The following is a 19,134-nucleotide window of genomic DNA, read 5'->3' as shown; positions in this document are numbered from 1 at the left end:
TTTTTGTATTTTTTAGTAGAGACGGGGTTTCACTGTGTTAACCAGGATGGTCTGGATCTCCTGACCTTGTGATCCGCCCATCTCGGCCTCCCAAAGTGCTGGGATTACAGGCTTGAGCCACCGCGCCCGGCCATTGTTTTGTTTTTATAAGAGACAGGGCTGGCTGGGAGCAGTGGCTCACGCCTGTAATCCCAGCACTTCGGGAGGCCAAGACAGGTGGACTGCTTGAGCTCAGGAGTTTGAGACCAACCTAGGCAACATGGCAAAACCCCATATCTACAAAAAATGCAAAAATTAGCTGGGCATGGTGGTGTGTGCCTGTCACATCAGCTACTCCGGAGGCTGAGGCAAAAGAACCACAAAAGCCCAGGAAGCAGAGGTTGCAGGGAGCTGACATCATGCCACTGCACTCCAGCCTGGGTGACAGAGTGAGACTTTATCTCAAAAAATAAAAATAAATAAAAATTAAAAAATTAAAAAGACAGGGCTTTTGTCACCCAGGCTGGAATGCAGTGGTGCAATCATGAGTCACTGTAACCTTGAACTCCTAGGTTCAAGCGCTCCTCCTGCTTCAGCCTCCCAAGTAGCTGGGACTATAGGCATGTGTGGCTAATTTTTTTTTTTTTTTTTGTAGAGACAGGGTCTTGCTATGCTGCCCAGGCTGGTCTCAAACTCCTGGGATCAAGTGATCCTCCCGCCTTCGCCTCCTGAAGTGCTGGGATAAGAGGCATGAGCCACCACGCCTGGCCCAAATTCAGTTGTTTTTTTTTTTAACTACCCTGTTGCTTGCAACTCCTCTGGGATGGAAGCACAGCATTTAGCAACTTCCCTGGCCTCTTGCTGCTGTGTGACTGTCCCTAAGCACATTTTCCTGCAGTGGCTGGGTGTCACCACAGGTGAGTCTGAGGTCACCACAGGTGAGTCTGAGGTGGGCCTTACCCTGTTAATTTGTTGAGGATCCAGGGAGACCTTGCTCTGTGAAGCACCAATGCAGGGCCTGGCATGTAGAAGGTGCCAATGATACTACAGTAACTGGCAATCACTAAGTAGAAGAACTGGGGTGGGAGAGGAAGGGACCAGCTGGTAGAACCATGAGGTGATGGTTCCTAAACAGATTTCACATCCTGAAGTCAGAGGTGACTCAGAATGAGAGGGAAGGAAATAGAAACAAAAACAGGAGGAAGCACAGATCACTTCATGAAACTGCTTAACGGCCAGCTCTGTACAAGTCTCTGCTCCCTGCAGATGGGATATGGAATTTAGCAGGACATAGTTGTGATCCTGAAGAATGAAAGAACTGCTCACGCTGGGCCTGATGAGGACAGGCTCAGACCGAGCCCTACTGGGTCTTAAAACAAAAGGAAGTATTTAATCACTTGCTGAGAAGGTGAACCATAGATGCTCAGGCTAAACCTGGATGCAGAATTAAGTATCTGACCAGCACAGTCTGGAGCTGCTTTCTAAGTCAGATGAGCAAAATCACCATTAAAAAGCAGCCCTGGTCCAACCACAGATAAAGCATGCATGGCATTGACACAGAGAAAGCATGCATGGCACACGCAGTCAGAAAACACCACTGTTGAAAGAATGACTGCCTGGATTACAGAAAATAGTAAGTTCTTCCAGAGAGGCGGCATTTAGTCCTGGGTGGCTTTCAAATCAGGAAAACCTAAGAATGATGATGCACTTCCCAGGCCAACGGATAAAGGGGACTGAGATCAAAAGTAAGAAAGTTAAGGGGGAAATGGATATGCAGGTACATTCTCTTGATTCAACAGCAGAAGTCCAAATGATCAAGAGGGATCTGTCTGCTTAAAAGACAGGCGGGAAAATAAGACAAAAGCCGTAGGACCTGGAAGAGAGGAGAAGACTGAAAACTCACAGGGATGGGTGTACAGTAAGAAGAGAGAGAATAAGAGGAAAGCAAAATACAGAAGAACACAACCCGGCAGAATCTGTGCAAATGGCATTGCAAAAATCTTTTTTTTTTTTTTTTTTGAGACAGGGTCTCTCTCTGTCACCCAGACTGGATTGCAGTGGCAGGAACATGGCTCACTGATGTCTCAACCTTCTGGGCTCAAGTCATCCTCACGCCTCAGCTTCCCAAGTAGCTAGGACTACAGGTGTGAGCCACCACGGGCCCACTAATTTTCAAATTTTTTGTAGAGGCAGGGTAGTGCCCAGGATGGTCACTGTGAATTCTCTAGCCAAGAAATTTCTAAGTAAAGGGACAACGCTTATAGTCATCAACCATTTACTTAGGGGAGTCCCAGAGTAGGCAAAACACACCACATCTCTGCCAAAACCATACTCAGAGAAGGAAGGCTTTCAGGCAAAGTGTCCTGCCATGCACTGTAACAGCTCCAGGATATGCTGAGCAGACCCAGGGAACAAGGTGGCCGGCAGGTGTTCTGAGGCCCCACAGAGGCAAGAGTCACTGAGACACCAACTACTGTGACCCCCAAAACGCTGCTGAGGAGTTCCAGACTAGTGTGGCCAACATAGTGAAAACCCATCTCTAATAAAAGCAGAAAAAATTAGCCTGGCATGGTGGTGGGCACCTGTAATCCCAGTTGTTTTGGAGGCTGAGGCAGGAGAATAGCCTGAACCTAAGAGGCAGAGATTTTAATGAGCTGAGACTGCACCACTGCACTCCAGCCTGGGCAACAGAGTGAGAGTCCATCTGAAAAAAAAAAAAAAAAAAAAAAAAAATGGCTGGGCGCAGTGGCTCACGCCTGTAATTCCAACACTTTGGGAGGCTGACGCGGGCAGATCACGAGGTCAGGAGATGGAGACCATCCTGACTAACACGGTGAAACCCCATCTCTACTAAAAACACAAAAAATTAGCTGGGCGCGGTAGCGGGTGCCTGTAGTCCCAGTTACTAGAGAGGCTGAGGCAGAAGAACGGTGTGAACCCGGGAGGCGGAGCTTGCAATGAGCTGAGATAGCACCACTGCAGTACAGCCTGGGCCAAAGAGCAAGACTCCGTCTCAAAAAAAAAAGTTGCTGGGGAGGCTGTGTGTGGTGGCTCACACCTGTAATTCCAGCACTTCAGGAGGCCGAGGCAGGTGATTGCTTGAGGCCCAGAGTTTAAGACCAGCCTGGGCAACATATTGAGACCCTAGCTCTATAGAAAATATAAAAATAAATACAATTAAATTTTTAAAAAGCTGCTGAGGAAAGGAAGACACACCCTCTTTGACTCTGATGGGGATTTTTTCTTAAAGTTTTGAGACAAGGTCTTGGTCTGTTGTCCAGGGTGGAATGCAGTGGCACGATCACAGCTCACTGTAGCCTCAACTTCCTGGGATCAAGTAATCGTCTTGCCTTAGCGTCCTCAGTAGCTGGGACCACAGTCATGTGCCACCAGGCCTGGATAATTTGTGCGTGTGTGTGTGTGTGTATATATGTGTGTATATATATATATATATTTGGTAGAGATAGGGTTTTGCTATGTTGCCCAGGCTGATCTTGAACTCCTGGGCTTAAGCAATCTGCCCACTTTGGCCTCACAAAGTCTTGGGATTGCAGGTGTGAGCCACCACACTCGGCCTGATGGGGACAATTAATGGATGATTCTTTCAAAGTTAGTTGACTTGATGAAACAGACGAGTAAGTATATTATATATCTTTCTAGATGACTTAAAATGCAGTTGAGGGCCAGGCCTGGTGACACACACCTATAGTCCCAGCTACTCAGGAGGCTGAGGTGGGAGGATCATTTGAACTCACAGGGCGGAGGTTACAAAGATTTGAGATCGTGCCATTGCACTCCAGCCTGGGCAACAGAGTGAGACTCTGTCTCAAAAAAAAAAAAAAAAAAATGCAGTTGAGGAGACCACTAGAAATTGACAGAAGCAGATACAAGAAAAATAACCTTAAATAAAAATGCGATGACCAAGGAGGCTGGGGTCTCTGAGAGAAAGCAAAAGACGGTGAAAACAATAGGAAAGCTGGATGTAGCACTGAGTTCGGTGGCCAATGATAGGTTTTTTTTTTTTTTTTTTTTTGGGGGGGACAGAGTCTTGCTCTGTTGCCAGGCTGGAGTGCAGTGGCGCGATCTCAGCTCACTGCAACCCCCACCTCCCGGGTTCAAGGAATTCCCCTGCCTCAGCCTCCCAAGTGGCTGGGATTACAGGCGTGCACCATCACACCTGGCTAATTTTTTGTATTTTAGTAGAGACGGGGTTTCTCCATGTTGGCCAGGATGGTTTTGATCTCCTGACCTTGTGATCTGCCCGCCTCGGCCTCCCAAAGTGCTGGGATTACAGGTGTGAGCCACCGCACCCGACCCAACAATAGGTTTTACCTAAGCACTTATGTTAGAGAAAATTAGTTCAGTAAAGAAGAGCAGAGAGATGCCGGGTGTGGTGGCACGCCTGTAATCCCAGCACTTTGGGAGGCCAAGGCGGGTGGATCCCTTCAGGTCACTTTGAGACCAGCCTGGCCAACGTGGTGAAACCCTGTCTCTACCAAAAATACAAAAATTAGCTGGGCATGGTGGCTCATGCCTGTAATCCCAGCTACTCAGGAGGCTGAGGCACAAGAATCACTTGAACCTGGGAGGTGGAGGTTACAATGAGCTGAGGCTGCACCAACTGCACTCTAGCCTGGGTGACAGAGCGAGAGTCTGTCTCAAAAAAATAAAAATAAGGCTGGGCGCAGTGGCTCAAGCCTGTAATCCCAGCACTTTGGGAGGCTGAGGCGGGCAGATCACCTGAGGTCAGGATTTCGAGACCAGCCTGAGCAACATGATGAAACCTCATCTCTACTAAAAATACAAAATTAGCCGGGCGTGGTGGCACATGCCTGTAATCCTAGCTACTCAGGAGGCTGTGGTAGGAGAATCGTTTGAACCCAGGAGGTGGAGTTTGCAGTGAGCTGAAATCGCGCCACTGTACTCCAGCCTGGGTAATAGGAGCGAAACACATTCTCAAAAAAATAAAAAATAAAACAGGTTGGGCGTGGTAGCTCACGCCTGTAATCCCAGCACTTTGGGAGGCCAAGGCAGGTGGATCACCTGACATTAGGAGTTCGAGGCCAGCCTGACCAACATGGTGAAACCCCATCTTCGGCCGGGCGCGGTGGCTCAAGCCTGTAATCCCAGCACTTTGGGAGGCCGAGACGGGCGGATCACAAGGTCAGGAGATCGAGACCATCCTGGCTAACCCGGTGAAACCCCGTCTCTACTAAAAAATACAAAAAACTAGCCGGGCGAGGTGGCGGGCGCCTGTAGTCCCAGCTACTCGGGAGGCTGAGGCAGGAGAATGGCGTGAACCCGGGAGGCGGAGCTTGCAGTGAGCTGAGATCCGGCCACTGCACTCCAGCCTGGGCGGCAGAGCTAGACTCTGTCTCAAAAAAAAAAAAAAACGAAAAGAAACCCCATCTTCACTAAAAGTACAAAAATTATCTGGGCGTGGTGGTGGGCGCCTGTAATCCCCGTTGCTTGGAAGGCTGAGGCAGGAGACTCGCTTGAACCCAGGAGGCGGAGGTTGCAGTGAGCCAAGACTGTGCCATTGCACTCCAGAGCCTGGGTGACAGAGCAAGATTCCATCTCAAAAAATAAATAAATAAAATAAAATAAAAGTAACAATAAAAATAAAAAGAACAGCAGAAAGAATGAGCAAGGAGAAAAGTCACAAAATACTGCAAAATACTGTTACACTGGGTTGTCTCTCCGAGAAGATACTGGAATCTCTTCAGCCATTTGCTTTTCAGAACTAGAAACCAGCAAACCACTTCTTTTTTTTTTGATGTGGAGTCTTGCTCTGTTGCCCAGGCTGGAGTGCAGTGGCACGATCTTGGCTCACTGCAAGCTCTGCCTCCCGGGTTCACGCCATTCTCCTGCCTCAGCCTCCCTAGCAGCTCGGACTACAGGTGCCCGCCACCACACCCGGCTAATTTTTTGCATTTTTAGTAGAGATGGGGTTTCACTATGTTAGCCAGGATGGTCTCAATCTCCTGACCTCATGATACACCTGCCTCAGCCTCCCAAAGTGCTGGGATTACAGGCGTGAGCCACCGCGCCCGGCCCAGCAAACCACTTCGAAGCAGATAACATATCATGATTCTTTATTAAGTAGCTCAGGAGAAGGAAAGAATAAAAGTTGATAGCTCCCTGATTGGGAAAAAATGAGCAATTAATAAAGAATGAAGATGAAAGAAAGCACACTTAAGTTGTAACACAGAAAGAATTCGCAAATGTTGGTGGAAGGAAAACCGTATAGAAAACATCACTTTAACTAAAAGCTGGAAAAATTCTCAGTTTGGATGCAACTGACAAAAAGAACGGGATTCCCAGGCATAAAGTTGGTGTGAGCTACAGAGGGCACCATGTGGCTCAGCGGAAGACCCTTCAAGATTCAAAGTTCCATTAAACAGAGCAAAGGCACTTCACAAGAAGGGTTTAAATTATGGGTCCAAAACCCAAGTGGTAAAGCGAGCAATTTGCAGCATGACTGCTTCTCCTAGACAGGGCTGAGTGGGCGAAATACAACGGTACACACAGTGACTATTAGCCACTGCCAGAAACAGGCTGAACAGCCCTGGGAGACAAGGTAAGGCAGGCGGTGGGAGTTGTTCATGGAGAGAAAGGAGAGTTTCAGAACCAAACATCCACTGGAGATGCTGGGCCACGAGACCCCTCCCAGTCAATAAAGCCTGGTGTCTCATTTGATCTCAGCCTCATCATGACCCTGGAGAGACCCTGATACCATCTGCCAGTCCCTGACAGCTTGGGCACTCCTTGAAATGAACCTGATCCCCTGAGTGGTTCTCCAGGCTCCCTGCCCCACCCATTCAGGCCTCTGCTCAAATGTCACTCCCACAAATAGAGACTCTCTCACCACCTCTGCCAAAAATAGCTCCACGTCAACTCCATCCCTTCTCCCTGGTCCACTTCTCATGGTTCTTCCATCACTGCCTAACCTCTTACCATATGCTTATCATTTGTCTTCCTCACGAAAACCTAGGCTTACATGGGCAGAAACTATTACAGCCATTGCTGATCCCCCAGCACCAAAAATAGGGCTTGGCAGCCTGCATGAGCTGAACAAATATCTGTTGAATGAATCAAAGAAAAAAAAACTTCACCAAAACAATAATGATCTTGGCATGTAACCTGGTTATCACTGAGCTGGAGTTTGGGCTCAGTTTTATCAATAACTTGTTGTGCAGCCTTGGGCAAATCACTTTATCTCTCTGGGCGTATAATGCCTCCTTTCTGAAACAAGGCAGTTGATCAAGTGAGGACTAAAGTTACCTTCCAGGCTGGGCACAATGGCTCAAGCCTGCGGTTCCAGCACTTTGGGAGGCTGAAGCAGGTGGATGGCTTGAGCTCAGGAGTTCAAGACCTTGTCTTTACAAAAAACACAAAAATTAGCTGGCTGTGGTGGTGCGTACCTGTGGTCCCAGCTACTCAGGAGGCTAAGATGGGAGGACTGCTTGAGCCCAGGAGGTCAAGGCTGCAGTGAGCCGAGATCATGCCAGTGCACCCCAGCCTGGGTGATGGAGCGAGACCCTGTCTCAAAACAAACAAACAAACAAACAAACAAACCTGGCCAGATGTGGCGGCTTACACCTGTAATCCTAGCACTTTGGGAGGACAAGATGGGCGGATCACTTGAGGTCAGGAGTTCGAAACCAGCCTGACTAAATGATGAAACCCCATCTCTACTAAAAATACAAAAATTAGTGAGATGAGGTGGCATATGCCTGTAATCCCAGCTACTTGGGAGGCTGAGGCAGCAGAATCGCTTGAACCCGTGAGACAGAAGTTGTAGTGAGCCAAGACTGCGCCACTACACTCCAGCCTGGTGACAGAGCGGGACGCCGTCTCAAAAAAAAAAAAAAAAAGAAAAAAAAAAAGAAAAAAAATCATCTAGGGCTGGGCGCGATCGCTCATGTCTGCAATCTTAGCACTTTGGGAGGCCGAGGCAAGTGGATCACAAGGTCAGGAGTTCAAGACCAGCCTGGCCAATATTGTGAAACCCTATCTCTACCAAAAATACAAAAATTAGCCAGGCGTGGTGGCGCACACCTGTAGTCCCAGCTACTTGGGAGGCTGAGGCAGAAGAGTCACTAGAACCCAGGAGGCAGAGGTTGCAGTGGGCCGAGGTTGCGCCACTGCACTTCAGCCTGGGTGACAGAGCAAGACTCCGTCTCAAAAAAAAAAAAATTAGTTGGGTGTGGTGGCAGGAGCCTGTAATCTCAGCTACTCTGGAACCTGAAGCAGGAGAATCACCTGAACCCGGGAGACGGAGGTTGCAGTGAGCTGAGATCCTGCCATTGCGCTACAGCCTGGGCAACAAGAGCGAAATTCCCTCTCAAAATAAACAAATAAATAAAGTCTCCTTCCAACTTTTCAGTCTGCGAAACAAAGATTTGATCTGTTCCTCAAGGCAACTTGTTACTAGCTGAGGGTGAGTCCCAGTTACTCTGGAGGCTGAGGCGGGAGAATGGCGTGACTTCGGGAGGCGGAGGTTGCAGTGAGCCGAGATCGTGCCACTGCACTCCAGCCTAAGCGACAGAGCGAGACTCCGTCTCAAAAAAAAGAAAAGGGCCACTCTCCCGCATTCTTTGAGGCACCAAGATGACACAAGTCAGGTTGGGTCAGGGGAGGGACTCACTCGGAAGAGGATGGACTAGTAGATGGTAGACCCAGTGGATACAGAAAAAGTAGGAGCTGCGAAATCCCCTAATACTGAAACTGAAAAGCGGGTCCTGGAATCCAGAACCCCCGTTTCTCCTCCTCACAGACCTCAAATGACCAACTCCAGACTCTGGGTCTCAGCTTCCCTCGTATGACACCAGGCATTATTGATGGGAGCACGGGACCCTCCAGAAACCACGAGTACCAAACTTCCACGTCCAAGGAGGAGGATGCCCTTCCAGGTTCCTGAGAGACCAGACTTCCGATTCCCGGGGGAATGCCAGGGGTCTCGCCTCCGCCAACCCCTACCCCAAGTCACTTTAGGTGGAAGCGTTTGGGGCTTGATGCTCCCGAAGCTGAACCAGGAGGAGCTAGTAGCTTCAGGACCCTGTGATGTCCCCATCGCCACCAACAGGTGGGATCCTCCTGAAAACCAGACGATTTGCGGATCCTGTTGCTCCCAAGAACAAGCAACTTTTAGACTAAAGTGACGGGGCTCCTGGAGCCCTGTCATCAGAGACGGGAAATAAGGCGTGGGGGGCGAGGCCTTCGTGTCCCCTGAGAGGCTGGTGGCTTTGGGGTCCGGCAGAGGCGGGCGGGGGTCCTGTGGCTTTGACGGAGGTCGCGCCCCCAGGTCGCCGAGGAGCGGCCCCCGCCCGTCGCGGTCGCGACCCGTCAGCCCAGGTCTTGCAAGGAGCCCGCGACTCCTCCCTCGCGGCCCGGCCCGCGCTCACCGCCTTCTCCAGGTGGCTGCGCGCCTGCTCGCTGTTCTTGGTGTGGTGATAGAGAACGGAGCCCAGTTGCAGGTGTGTACGGGCCTCGATGCGCTGGGGCGGCTTGAAGGGGAACACGGCCTGCAAGCAGTGCACGCACAGGCGGATTTTGGGCGGGCTGGAAGTGCGGAAGTGCTCAGCGAAGCCCAGAAGCGCCAGGTACCAAGAGTCGGCCGCCTCGGCCTGCGCAGCCTGGGCCGCCGCCGCCTGCGCCGCCGCCGCCGCCTGAGCCGCCATTTTGGCCTCCACAACAACAAGCCGCCGCCACAGGGAGGCGGAAGCAGGCGCGCGAGGCGGGGCCGGGCTCTCTCGCGGCTTCCGCGAGATCTGCCGCCCAAAGCATCCTGGAACATGTAGTTTGTATTTGGGATGACCGCCGCTCCGGGAAGGTGTAAAAAGGGCGACGCCGTCTGGTTATCATGACTAGGACTTAGGCATCGCCGATAGGATGAGGCTTTCGTTTCTGGAGGTAAAAAACCCAGTCGTCCACGCAGGAATAGGGAGAGTCTGACCGAGGCGGACTACATCTCCCATCAGGCGATGCACACTATAACAGGGCCCCTTAAGTGGTGCCGGAGCATTGTGGGATTGGATGAGTCTCAAGATGGACAACCGGGATGTTGCAGGTAACAGCCCCCGCCTCCCTTCAGGCGCCTGCCTGGGTCCCTGGGGCTAGGTGTCTCCCCTTACTCCTCGGGTCCGTCTTGTTGCGACCCGTGGATCCCTCGCTTCAGCCTGGGGCAGCCCAGAGCTTCGGCTTCTGCACCTCTTGGTTTCTCGAGACCCCAGACCCAGGTTGCTGGCCGCCCCCGCCTGGTTTGCTGAGGACGCACGGATCTCCGTAGAGGCCGCCACCCGGCTCAGCCCTGCCTCCGGTTTCCGAAACAACCGCCTTCAGGGCTGCTCCAACCTCCGTTCCCCAATACAGCGGCAACCTTGGGCTGTCCCTGCACCCCACTTTTCGTGGCAGCTGCCCTCTGGTTTGTGTCCCGCTTTCTGAAAAAGCTGCTTTTCCGAAGTGCTTTGAGGCTCCCTTGACACACTTTCCCGCGTCTTTTGACCCTCACTTTGCTGCAAACCTTGGCTTTTCTACTTTCCCAGAATAGAATGCATTTATCCATCAGCAGATACTTAGGGCGTGCTCACTGTGTGCCAGGCACTGTGCTAGGCGCTACGCCTGCAGCGGTGACCGAAACAGGGCCCTACTTTTCTGGAGGTTGCTTTCTACTGGGGAGTCAGTGCATTAATGAGAAAATACTTACAAAGACTTACGTATGATGTGAGGTGGAGAGTGGAGTCTCCTGATACAGGGTAGTCAGGAAAGACCTTTTCTTTCTTTCTTTCTTTCTTTTTTTGAGACAGGGTCTCACTTTGTTGCCCAGGCTGTAGCGCAGTAGCACAATCACGGCTCACTGTGGCTCCCTGGGTTCAGGTGATCCTCCCACCTCAGCCTCCCAAGTAGCTGGGCCCACAGGTGCGTGCCACCACACACAGCGAATTTGTGTATTTTTTTTTTTTTTTTGAAACGGAGTCTTGCTCTGTCACCCAGGCTGGAGTGCAGTGGCCGGATCTCAGCTCACTGCAAGCTCCTCCTCTCGGGTTCACGCCATTCTCCTGCCTCAGCCTCCCGAGTAGCTGGGACTACAGGCACCCGCCACTTCGCCCGGCTAGTTTTTTGTATTTTTTTTAGTAGAGACAGGGTTTCACCGTATTAGCCAGGATGGTCTCGATCTCCTGACCTCATGATCCGCCCGTCTCGGCCTCCCAAAGTGCTGGGATTACAGGCTTGAGCCACCGCGCCCGGCCGAATTTGTGTATTTTTTTTTGTGTTGCCGCGTTTCCCATGCAGGTCTGGAACTCCTAGGCTCAAGCGATCCTCCCACCTCAGCCTCTTAAAGTGCTGGGATTACGTCAAGGTGTGAGCCACCACACCTGGCCCAAGGAAGGGCGCTTTTAAGTAGAAGACATTTCAGTTGAGACAGTGAATGCCAGCTCTGGAAATCCCTGGAGGGTGGAGCTTTCCACACAGAGGGGGGCCAGTAAATGCAGAGGCCCTGGTAGGATGGGCTTGTCCTTTTGAAGAATGTCAAGGATGAAGCAGAAGGGAGGGGAACCATCTGGCAGGGCCTTGAAAATGGCCTTTTAGAATTCTTATTTTCTGAAGCGGAGTTTCGCTCTGTCTCCCAGGCTGAAGTGCAGTGGCACGATGTTGGCTCACTGCAACTTCTACCTGCCGGGTACAAGCCATTCTCCTGCCTCAGCCTCCTGAGTAGCTGGGATTACAGGTGCCCGCCACCGCACCTGGCCAATTTTTTTTTTTTTTTTTTTGTATTTTTAGTAGAGACGGGGTTTCACCCTGTTGGCTAGGCTGGTCTCGAACTCCTGACTTCAAGTGATTTGCCTGCTTCAGCCTCCCAAAGTGCTGGAATTACAGGTGTGAATCACCATGCCCAGCTCAGACTTCTAAAATTTGGATTTTATTCTGAGTCCCATGGGGAACCTCTGAGGTGTCTTCCCTGTCTCAATGCTATCACCCTCGTCTGAAGACATCATTGTCTGTTGCTTGGAGCCAGTGATCCTCCCTGGTCTTATTGCCTATGGATTCTCTGGCCGGAATGATTACCTAGTAGCCAGGATGAAAATAAAAAGACCCTGTGGATATTGGCCAGGTGTGGTGATCCACACCTAAAATCTCAGCACTTTGGGAGGCTTAAATGGGAGGCTCCCTTGAGGACAGGAGTTCAAGACTAGCCTGGGCAACATAGCAAAAACCTGTCTCTACAAAAACTAAAATAAATAGCTAGGCCTGGTGGAGTGTGCCTGTAGTCCTAGGTACTCAGGTGCTGAGGTGGGAGAATCTCTAGAGCCCAGGAGTTTGAGGATACAGTGAGCTATGATCATGCAACTGCCCTCTGGCCTGGGCAACTCAGTGAGACCCCGTCTCAAAAAAAAAAAAAAAAAAAAAAGCGGCCGGGTGCTGTGGCTCATGCCTGTAATCCCAGCACTTTGGGAGGCTGAGGTGGGTGGATCACTTGAGGTCAGAAGTTTGAGACCAGCCTGGCCAACACGGTGAAATCCCATCTTTACTAAAAATACAAAAAAATTAGACAAGCGTGGTGGCAGATGCCTGTAATCCCAGCTACTCGGGAGGCTGAGGCAGGAGAATCGCTGGAACTTGAGAGGTGGAGGTTGCAGTGAGCCAAGATCGTGCCATGGCACTCTAGCCTGGGGGAAAAGAGCAAGAGTTCATCTCAAAAAAAAAAGGCTGGGTTCGGTGGCTCACGCCTGTAATCCCAGATCTTTGAGAGACTTAAATGGGAGGCTCCCTTGAGGACAGGAGTTCGAGACAAGCCTGGACAACATGGAGAAACCCTAACTCTACTGAAAATATAAAAATTTGCCAGGCGTGGTGGTGAGTGCCTGTAATCCCAGCTACTCAGGAGGCTGAGGCAGGAGAATCACTTGAACCTGGGAGGTGGAGGTTGCAGTGAGCCGTGATGGGGCCACTGCACTCCATATTGGCTGACAGAGTAAGACTCTACCTCAAAAAAAAAAAAAAAAGCCACTGGGGCACAGTGGCTCATGCCTGTAAATCCCATCACTTTGGGAGGCCAAGGTGGAAAGAATGTTTGAGACCAGCCTGGGCACTATAGGAAGACCTCATCTCTATGAAAAAATTTAAAAATTAGCCAAGTGAGGTGGTGCATGCCTGTAATCCCAGCTATTCAGGAGACTGAGGTGGGAGGATTGCTTGAACCAGGGAGGCGGAGGCTGCAGTGAGCCGAGATCACACCACTGCACTCCAGCCTGGGAAACAGAGCCGGACTCTGTTTCAAAAAAAAGACCCAATGAATCTTGTCATTCTTCATCTTAGTGCTTCTCCATCACTCCCCAAAGCCCTTATAATAAAGCACAGGGCCGGGCGCAGTGGCTCATGCCTGTAATCCCAACACTTTGGGAGGCCGAGGTGGGCAGATCACGAGTTCAGGAGATCAAGACCATCCTGGCTAACACGGTGAAACCCCATCTCTACTAAAAAAAAAAAAAAAAGCAAACAAACAAAAAATTAGCCAAACATGGTGGCGGGCGCTTATAGTCCCAGCTACTCAGGAGGCTGAGTCAGGAGAATGGCGTGAACCCGGGAGGCAGAGCTTGCAGTGAGCAGAGATCGCGCAACTGCACTCCAGCCTGGGCGACAGCGAGACTCCATCTCAAAAAAATAAAAAATAAAAAAATAAAGTCACCGATGCTCTGACATGCCCTGCCTCTCTCTGTCTTTGGAGCAGGCTCCTCTAACCATGCTGCTTCTTGGATGTACCAGCCTTCTTCCTGCCCTGAGCTTTCGCATATGCTCCTTGTGCCCAGATATCTCCCTTTTGGCTTTTCATGATGCTGGCTTCTTATTTGTTTTTTCTGGTTTAAATATCTCTTCCTCTAGTGTTTATTTTCTGGTTGCCCTACCTGCATATGTACTCTCCTGTTACTATTTTTCACCATTTTTTGGTTTCCAGCAGAGCTCTTACAATATTGTGCAGTTACTTTTTTTTTTTTTTTTTTGAGACGGAGTCTTGCTCTGTTGCCAGGCTAGAGTGCAGTGGCACCATCTCAGCTCACTGCAACCTTTGCCTCCCTGGTTCGAGCAATTCTCCTGCCTCGGCCTACCTAGTAGCTGGGGTTATGGGCACAGGTCACCATGCCCAGCTAATTTTTGTATTTTTAGTGGAGACAGGGTTTCACCATGTTGGCCAGGCTGTTCTCGATCTCCTGACCTCAGGTGATCCACCTGCCCTTGCCTCCCAAAGTGCTGGGATTACAGGCATGAGCCTCCACGCTGGCCCGAAAGTTACTCTTTTGTTTTGGGTCTATTGTCTTCCCAGCCCGAAGCAACCCACGTAGGCAGAGACCTGCGCTCTCCCTCTGTTAAGTGTTTGCTGAATCAATGAACCAATAAATGTATAAATTAATCTGAACATCAGTTGCTCTCTGGCCTGTCACAGCTTCTTGGGGTGTTTATGGAGTGAAGGTGATTTCTGACGTACTCCTTTTCCCTTCCCAGGAAAGGCTAACCGGTGGTTTGGGGTTGCTCCCCCTAAATCTGGAAAAATGAACATGAACATCCTTCACCAGGAAGAGCTCATCGCTCAGAAGAAACGGGAAATTGAAGCCAAAATGGAACAGAAAGCCAAGCAGAATCAGGTGGCCACCCCTCAGCCCCCACATCCTGGCGAGTAAGTGCCTCCTGGGGCCTGGATGGGGCCTGAATGGGAGTCTTTGAGGGTCACCATCACAGGGTTTGGCTTGTGAGGGCAGTCAGCGTGTGCTTGCACCCAGCCATAGCCTGATGATCCAAGGAATGACCCAGATGCCCTTGGGAGGCTCACTGTGGCAAGAGAGAAATGAGGAATACGTGGGAGCCCAGAGGACAGCCTGCCACCTCATGCACTCAGCAGTTACTTACTGTCAGCCAGCTGTGGTGTGGTGCAGAGGGCAGGGGTATAACAGCGTAAAGATCTCTGCGTTGAGTCCAGATGTGCTGCCTCACACCTGTAATCCTAGCACTTGGGGAGGCTGAGGCAGAGGATCACTAGAGGCCAGGAGTTTGAGACCATATTTGCCAACATAGTGAAACCCCACCTATACTAAAAAATACAAAAAATTAGCTGGGCATTGTGATACTTGCCTGTGGTCCCAGCTGCTCAGGAGGCTGAGGCACGAGAATCTCTGAGATCTGGGAGGCAGAAGTTACAGTGAGTTGAGATCGTGCCACTGCACACTACCCTGGGCCACAGAGTGAGACTGTCTCAAAAAAAAAAAAAAAAAAAAAAACTCTGCCCTTATGGAGTCACAAACTACTAGCAAAGGGATGTGGGTGCCACCCCAGAGCTCCTGGAAGATAACACAAGGCAGTGTGTTCCCAGGCCCCGTGGCCACAGTAAGGCCACAGAGAAGCTTTGCATCCTGAAAGCCCAGGTGGAGCCGGCCACTGAGGAAGCAGAGAAAGGCCTGCCCAGCAGAGAGCAGAAAGGGGAGAGAGCCCATATGTGGAGGGCCAGCCTGAGCTGCTGTACCAAAGGGGCTGTCCCTTAGTGGATGGGAGGTGGATGGTAGCTCAGCAAGGGTTTCCTCTTGCCTGTACTGAGAAACACTGATGGCACCAAGGGTTTTGATCAAGGGTTGGTGTTATGATGAGGATGACCAGATCCAAGATTTTTTGGCTGGAGGTTGATAATCTGAGATACAGGCCCCTTCCTCTGTGGTCTGGAATATAGTGTGTGTCAACCTTCCCCAAGGCCTTGTCCCAGTTCTAGCCTTTCCTTTTCTTTTTTTTTTTTTCTTTGAGACGGGGTTTTGTTCTGTCACCCAGACCGGAGTGCAGTGGTGGGATCATGGCTCACTGAAGCCTTGAACTTTTGGGCTTTAGCAGTTCTCCTGCCTCAGCCGCCCAAGTAGCTGGGACCACAGGCACATGCCACCATGCCTGGCTAATTTTTTCTATTTTTTGTAGAGATGAGGTATTGTTATGTTGCCCAGGTTGGTCCCGATCTCTCAGACTCAAGTGATCCTCCCACCTTGGCCTCCTAAAGGGATTACAGGTGTGAGCCACTGCACCCAGCAGCTCTTGCCTTTTCTTTTTTCTTTTCTTTTTGTTGCCCAGGCTGGAGTGCAGTGGCGCAATCTCAGCTCACCACAACCTCTGCCTCCCAGGTTTAAGCGATTGTCCTGCGTCAGCCTCCCAGGTAACTGGGATTACAGGCATGCGCCGCCCTGCCTGGCTAATTTAGTATTTTTAGTAGAGACTGGGTTTCTCCATGTTGGTCAGGCTGGTCTCAAACTCCCGACCTCAGGTGATCCACCCGTCTTGGCCTCCCAAAGTGCTGGGATTACAGGTGTGAGCCACTGCGCCTGGCTAAGAACCAGCATTTTTATCTCCCAGTATTTGTTACCAGTGGTTTTCAGGTAGGAGCCTTTCACTGTACTCTACAGCCTGAATGTGATTTCTTGTCTTTCCTTGTCCCCACCTCTTCCTGGTCCCTCCTGAGTGAAGTTCTCTGAGGGGTGCCCAGAATGTCCTGGTTGTTTAGTGTCAACATTGAACCTCCTCTTTCATATAAAATTACTTCTGCTCCTTTTTTTAAACTTTAAAGGTAATTCACGTACATGGTAGGAAATCCAGGAAGTAGAGGAGAGGTAAACAAAAAACCAAAGTCACTCGTAACTCTGCAACCCAGAGATAAGCGCTGGTTGAGTGTTGAGGTGTTTTTCTATTTAATTTTTTTTTTTTTTTTTTTTTTTTGAGACGGAGTCTCGCGCTGTGTCACCCAGGCTGGAGTGCAGTGGCGCGATCTCGGCTCACTGCAAGCTCCGCCTCCCAGGTTCACGCCATTCTCCTGCCTCAGCCTCCGAGTAGCTGGGACTACAGGTGCCCGCCACCACGCCCGGCTAGTTTTTTTTTGTATTTTTAGTAGAGACGGGGTTTCACCATGTTAGCCAGGATGGTCTCGATCTCCTGACCTCGTGATCCGCCCGTCTCGGCCTCCCAAAGTGCTGGGATTACAGGCTTGAGCCACCGCGCCCGGCCTATTTAATTTAATTTATTTATTTTTGAGATGAGTCTTGCTCTGTCACAAAGACTGGAGTGTCGTGGCACCATCTCAGCTCACTACAACCTCCACCTGTTGGGTTCAAGTGATTCTCCTGCTCAACCTCTCGAGTAGCTGGGATTACCAGTGTGCGCCACCATGCCCGGCTATTTTTTTGTTTTTTTGTTTTTTTTTTTTTTGAGACAGAGTCTGGCTTTGTGCCCCAGGCTGGAGTGCAGTGGCGCAATCTCGGCTCACTGCAAGCTCCGCCTCCCGGGTTCACGCCATTCTCCTGCCTCAGCCTCCCGAATAGCTGGGACTACAGGCGCCCGCCACCACGCCCGGCTAATTTTTTGTATTTTTAATAGAGACGGGGTTTCACCGTGGTCTCGATCTCCTGACCTTGTGATCCGCCCGCCTCGGCCTCCCAAAGTGCTGGGATTACAGGTGTGAGCCACCGCGCCTGGCCTATTTTTTTGTTTGTTTGTTTGTTTTGAGACAGAGTCTCACTTAGCTGCCCAGGCTTGAGTGCAGTGCTGTGATCTCGGCTCACTGTGACCTCCGCCTCTTGGGCTCAAGTGATTCTCCTGCTTAGCCTCCCAAGTAGCTGGGATTACAGGAACCCACCATCATGCCCGGCTATTTTTTGTATTTAAGTAGAGATGGGGTTTCATCATGTTGGCCCAGGCTGGTCTTGAACTCCTGGCCTCAGGTTGATCCTCCCACCTCAGACTCACAGAGTGCTAGGATTACAGGCATAAGCCACTGAACCTGGCCATTTTTTTGTATTTTAATAGAGGCAGGGTTTCACCATGTTGACCAGGCTGGTCTTAAACTGCTGGCCTCAGGTGATCTACATGCCTCTGCCTCCCAAAGTGCTGGGATTACAACCGTGAGCCACCGCGCTGGGCCTGTTTTATTTCAGAGGCAGGATCTCACTCTGTCACCCAGGCTGCAGTGCGGTAGCACCATCATAGCTCACTGCAGCCTTGAATTCCCAGACTCAAGCTATCCTCCCACCTCAGCCCCTTGAGTAACTGGGACTACAGATGTCCGCTGCCATGCCCAGCTAATTTTTAAATTTTGTGTAGAGATGGGGTCTCACTATGTTGCCCAGGCTGGTTTCAAACTTCTGGGTTCAAGTGATCCTCCTACCTTGGCCTCCCAAAGCATTAGGATTACAGGTGTGAGCCACTGCTCCTGGCCTGATATGTTTGTCTAACAATTTTTTTTTTTGAGACGGAGTCTCGCTCTGTCGCCCAGGCTGGAGTGCAGTGGCCGGATCTCAGCTCACTGCAAGCTCTGCCTTGCGGGTTCCCGCCATTCTCCTGCCTCAGCCTCCCGAGTAGCTGGGACCACAGGCGCCGCCACCTCGCCCGGCTAATTTTTTGTGTTTTTTTTTTTTAGTAGAGACGGGGTTTCGCCGTGTTAGCCAGGATGGTCTCGATCTCCTGACCTTGTGATCCGCCCGTCTCGGCCTCCCAAAGTGCTGGGATTACAGGCTTGAGCCACCGCGCCTGGCCACAATTTTTTTTTTTTTTATTATTTGAGATGAAGTCTAACTCTGTCGTCCAGGCTGGAGTGCAGTGGCACGATCTTGGCCCACTGCAACATTCGCTTCCTGGGTTCAAGCGATTCTCCTGTCTCAGCCTCCCAAGTGACTGACTGGGATTACAGGTGCCCGCTACCATGCCCGGCTAATTGTTTGTATTTTTAGTAGAGACGGGTTTTCGTCATGTTGGCCAGGCTGGTCTTGAACTCCTGACCTCAGGTGATCCGCCTGCCTTGGCCTCCCGAAGTGCTGGGATTACAGGTGTGAGGTACCGCACCCGGCCTTTCTAACAATTTTTAATTCAAATGTATTTCAATGTAAGTAGAACCACACTGTAGATATAGTTTTATATCCTGCCCTTTTGTTTTTCCTTTAACATTGTAGGCCGGGCGCGGTGGCTCAAGCCTGTAATCCCAGCACTTTGGGAGGCCGAGGCGGGTGGATCACAAGGTCAGGAGATCGAGACCATCCTGGCTAACATGGTGAAACCCCGTCTCTACTAAAAATACAAAAAACTAGCCGGGCGTGGTGGCGGGCGCCTGTAGTCCCAGCTACTCGGAGGCTGAGGCAGGAGAAT

The 19,134-nt window shown here is 50.7% G+C and overlaps 2 protein-coding genes across 3 annotated transcripts in view; one reads left to right on the top strand and one right to left on the bottom strand.

Annotated features, from left to right (window-relative positions):
- MAU2 (MAU2 sister chromatid cohesion factor) overlaps nucleotides 1–9,835 on the bottom strand; it is a 38,356-nt gene extending 28,521 nt beyond the window's left edge. For both annotated transcript variants that reach the window (XM_025366139.1, XM_025366140.1), the window contains exon 1: nucleotides 9,387–9,835. In XM_025366139.1, the coding sequence (XP_025221924.1) occupies nucleotides 9,387–9,662 (276 nt within the window). In that variant the 5' untranslated portion in view covers nucleotides 9,663–9,835. The remainder of the gene's footprint in view (nucleotides 1–9,386) is intronic.
- SUGP1 (SURP and G-patch domain containing 1) overlaps nucleotides 9,685–19,134 on the top strand; it is a 50,999-nt gene continuing 41,549 nt past the window's right edge. Inside the window, exons 1-2 of the mRNA XM_025366138.1 lie at nucleotides 9,685–10,051; nucleotides 14,482–14,653. Coding sequence (XP_025221923.1) covers nucleotides 10,018–10,051; nucleotides 14,482–14,653 — 206 coding nt within the window. The 5' untranslated portion in view covers nucleotides 9,685–10,017. The remainder of the gene's footprint in view (nucleotides 10,052–14,481; nucleotides 14,654–19,134) is intronic.

Source organism: Theropithecus gelada, chromosome 19, assembly GCF_003255815.1.
Source record: "Theropithecus gelada isolate Dixy chromosome 19, Tgel_1.0, whole genome shotgun sequence".
Classification (NCBI taxonomy): Eukaryota; Metazoa; Chordata; class Mammalia; order Primates; family Cercopithecidae; genus Theropithecus; species Theropithecus gelada.
This window is presented reverse-complemented; position numbering and strand designations above follow the sequence as displayed.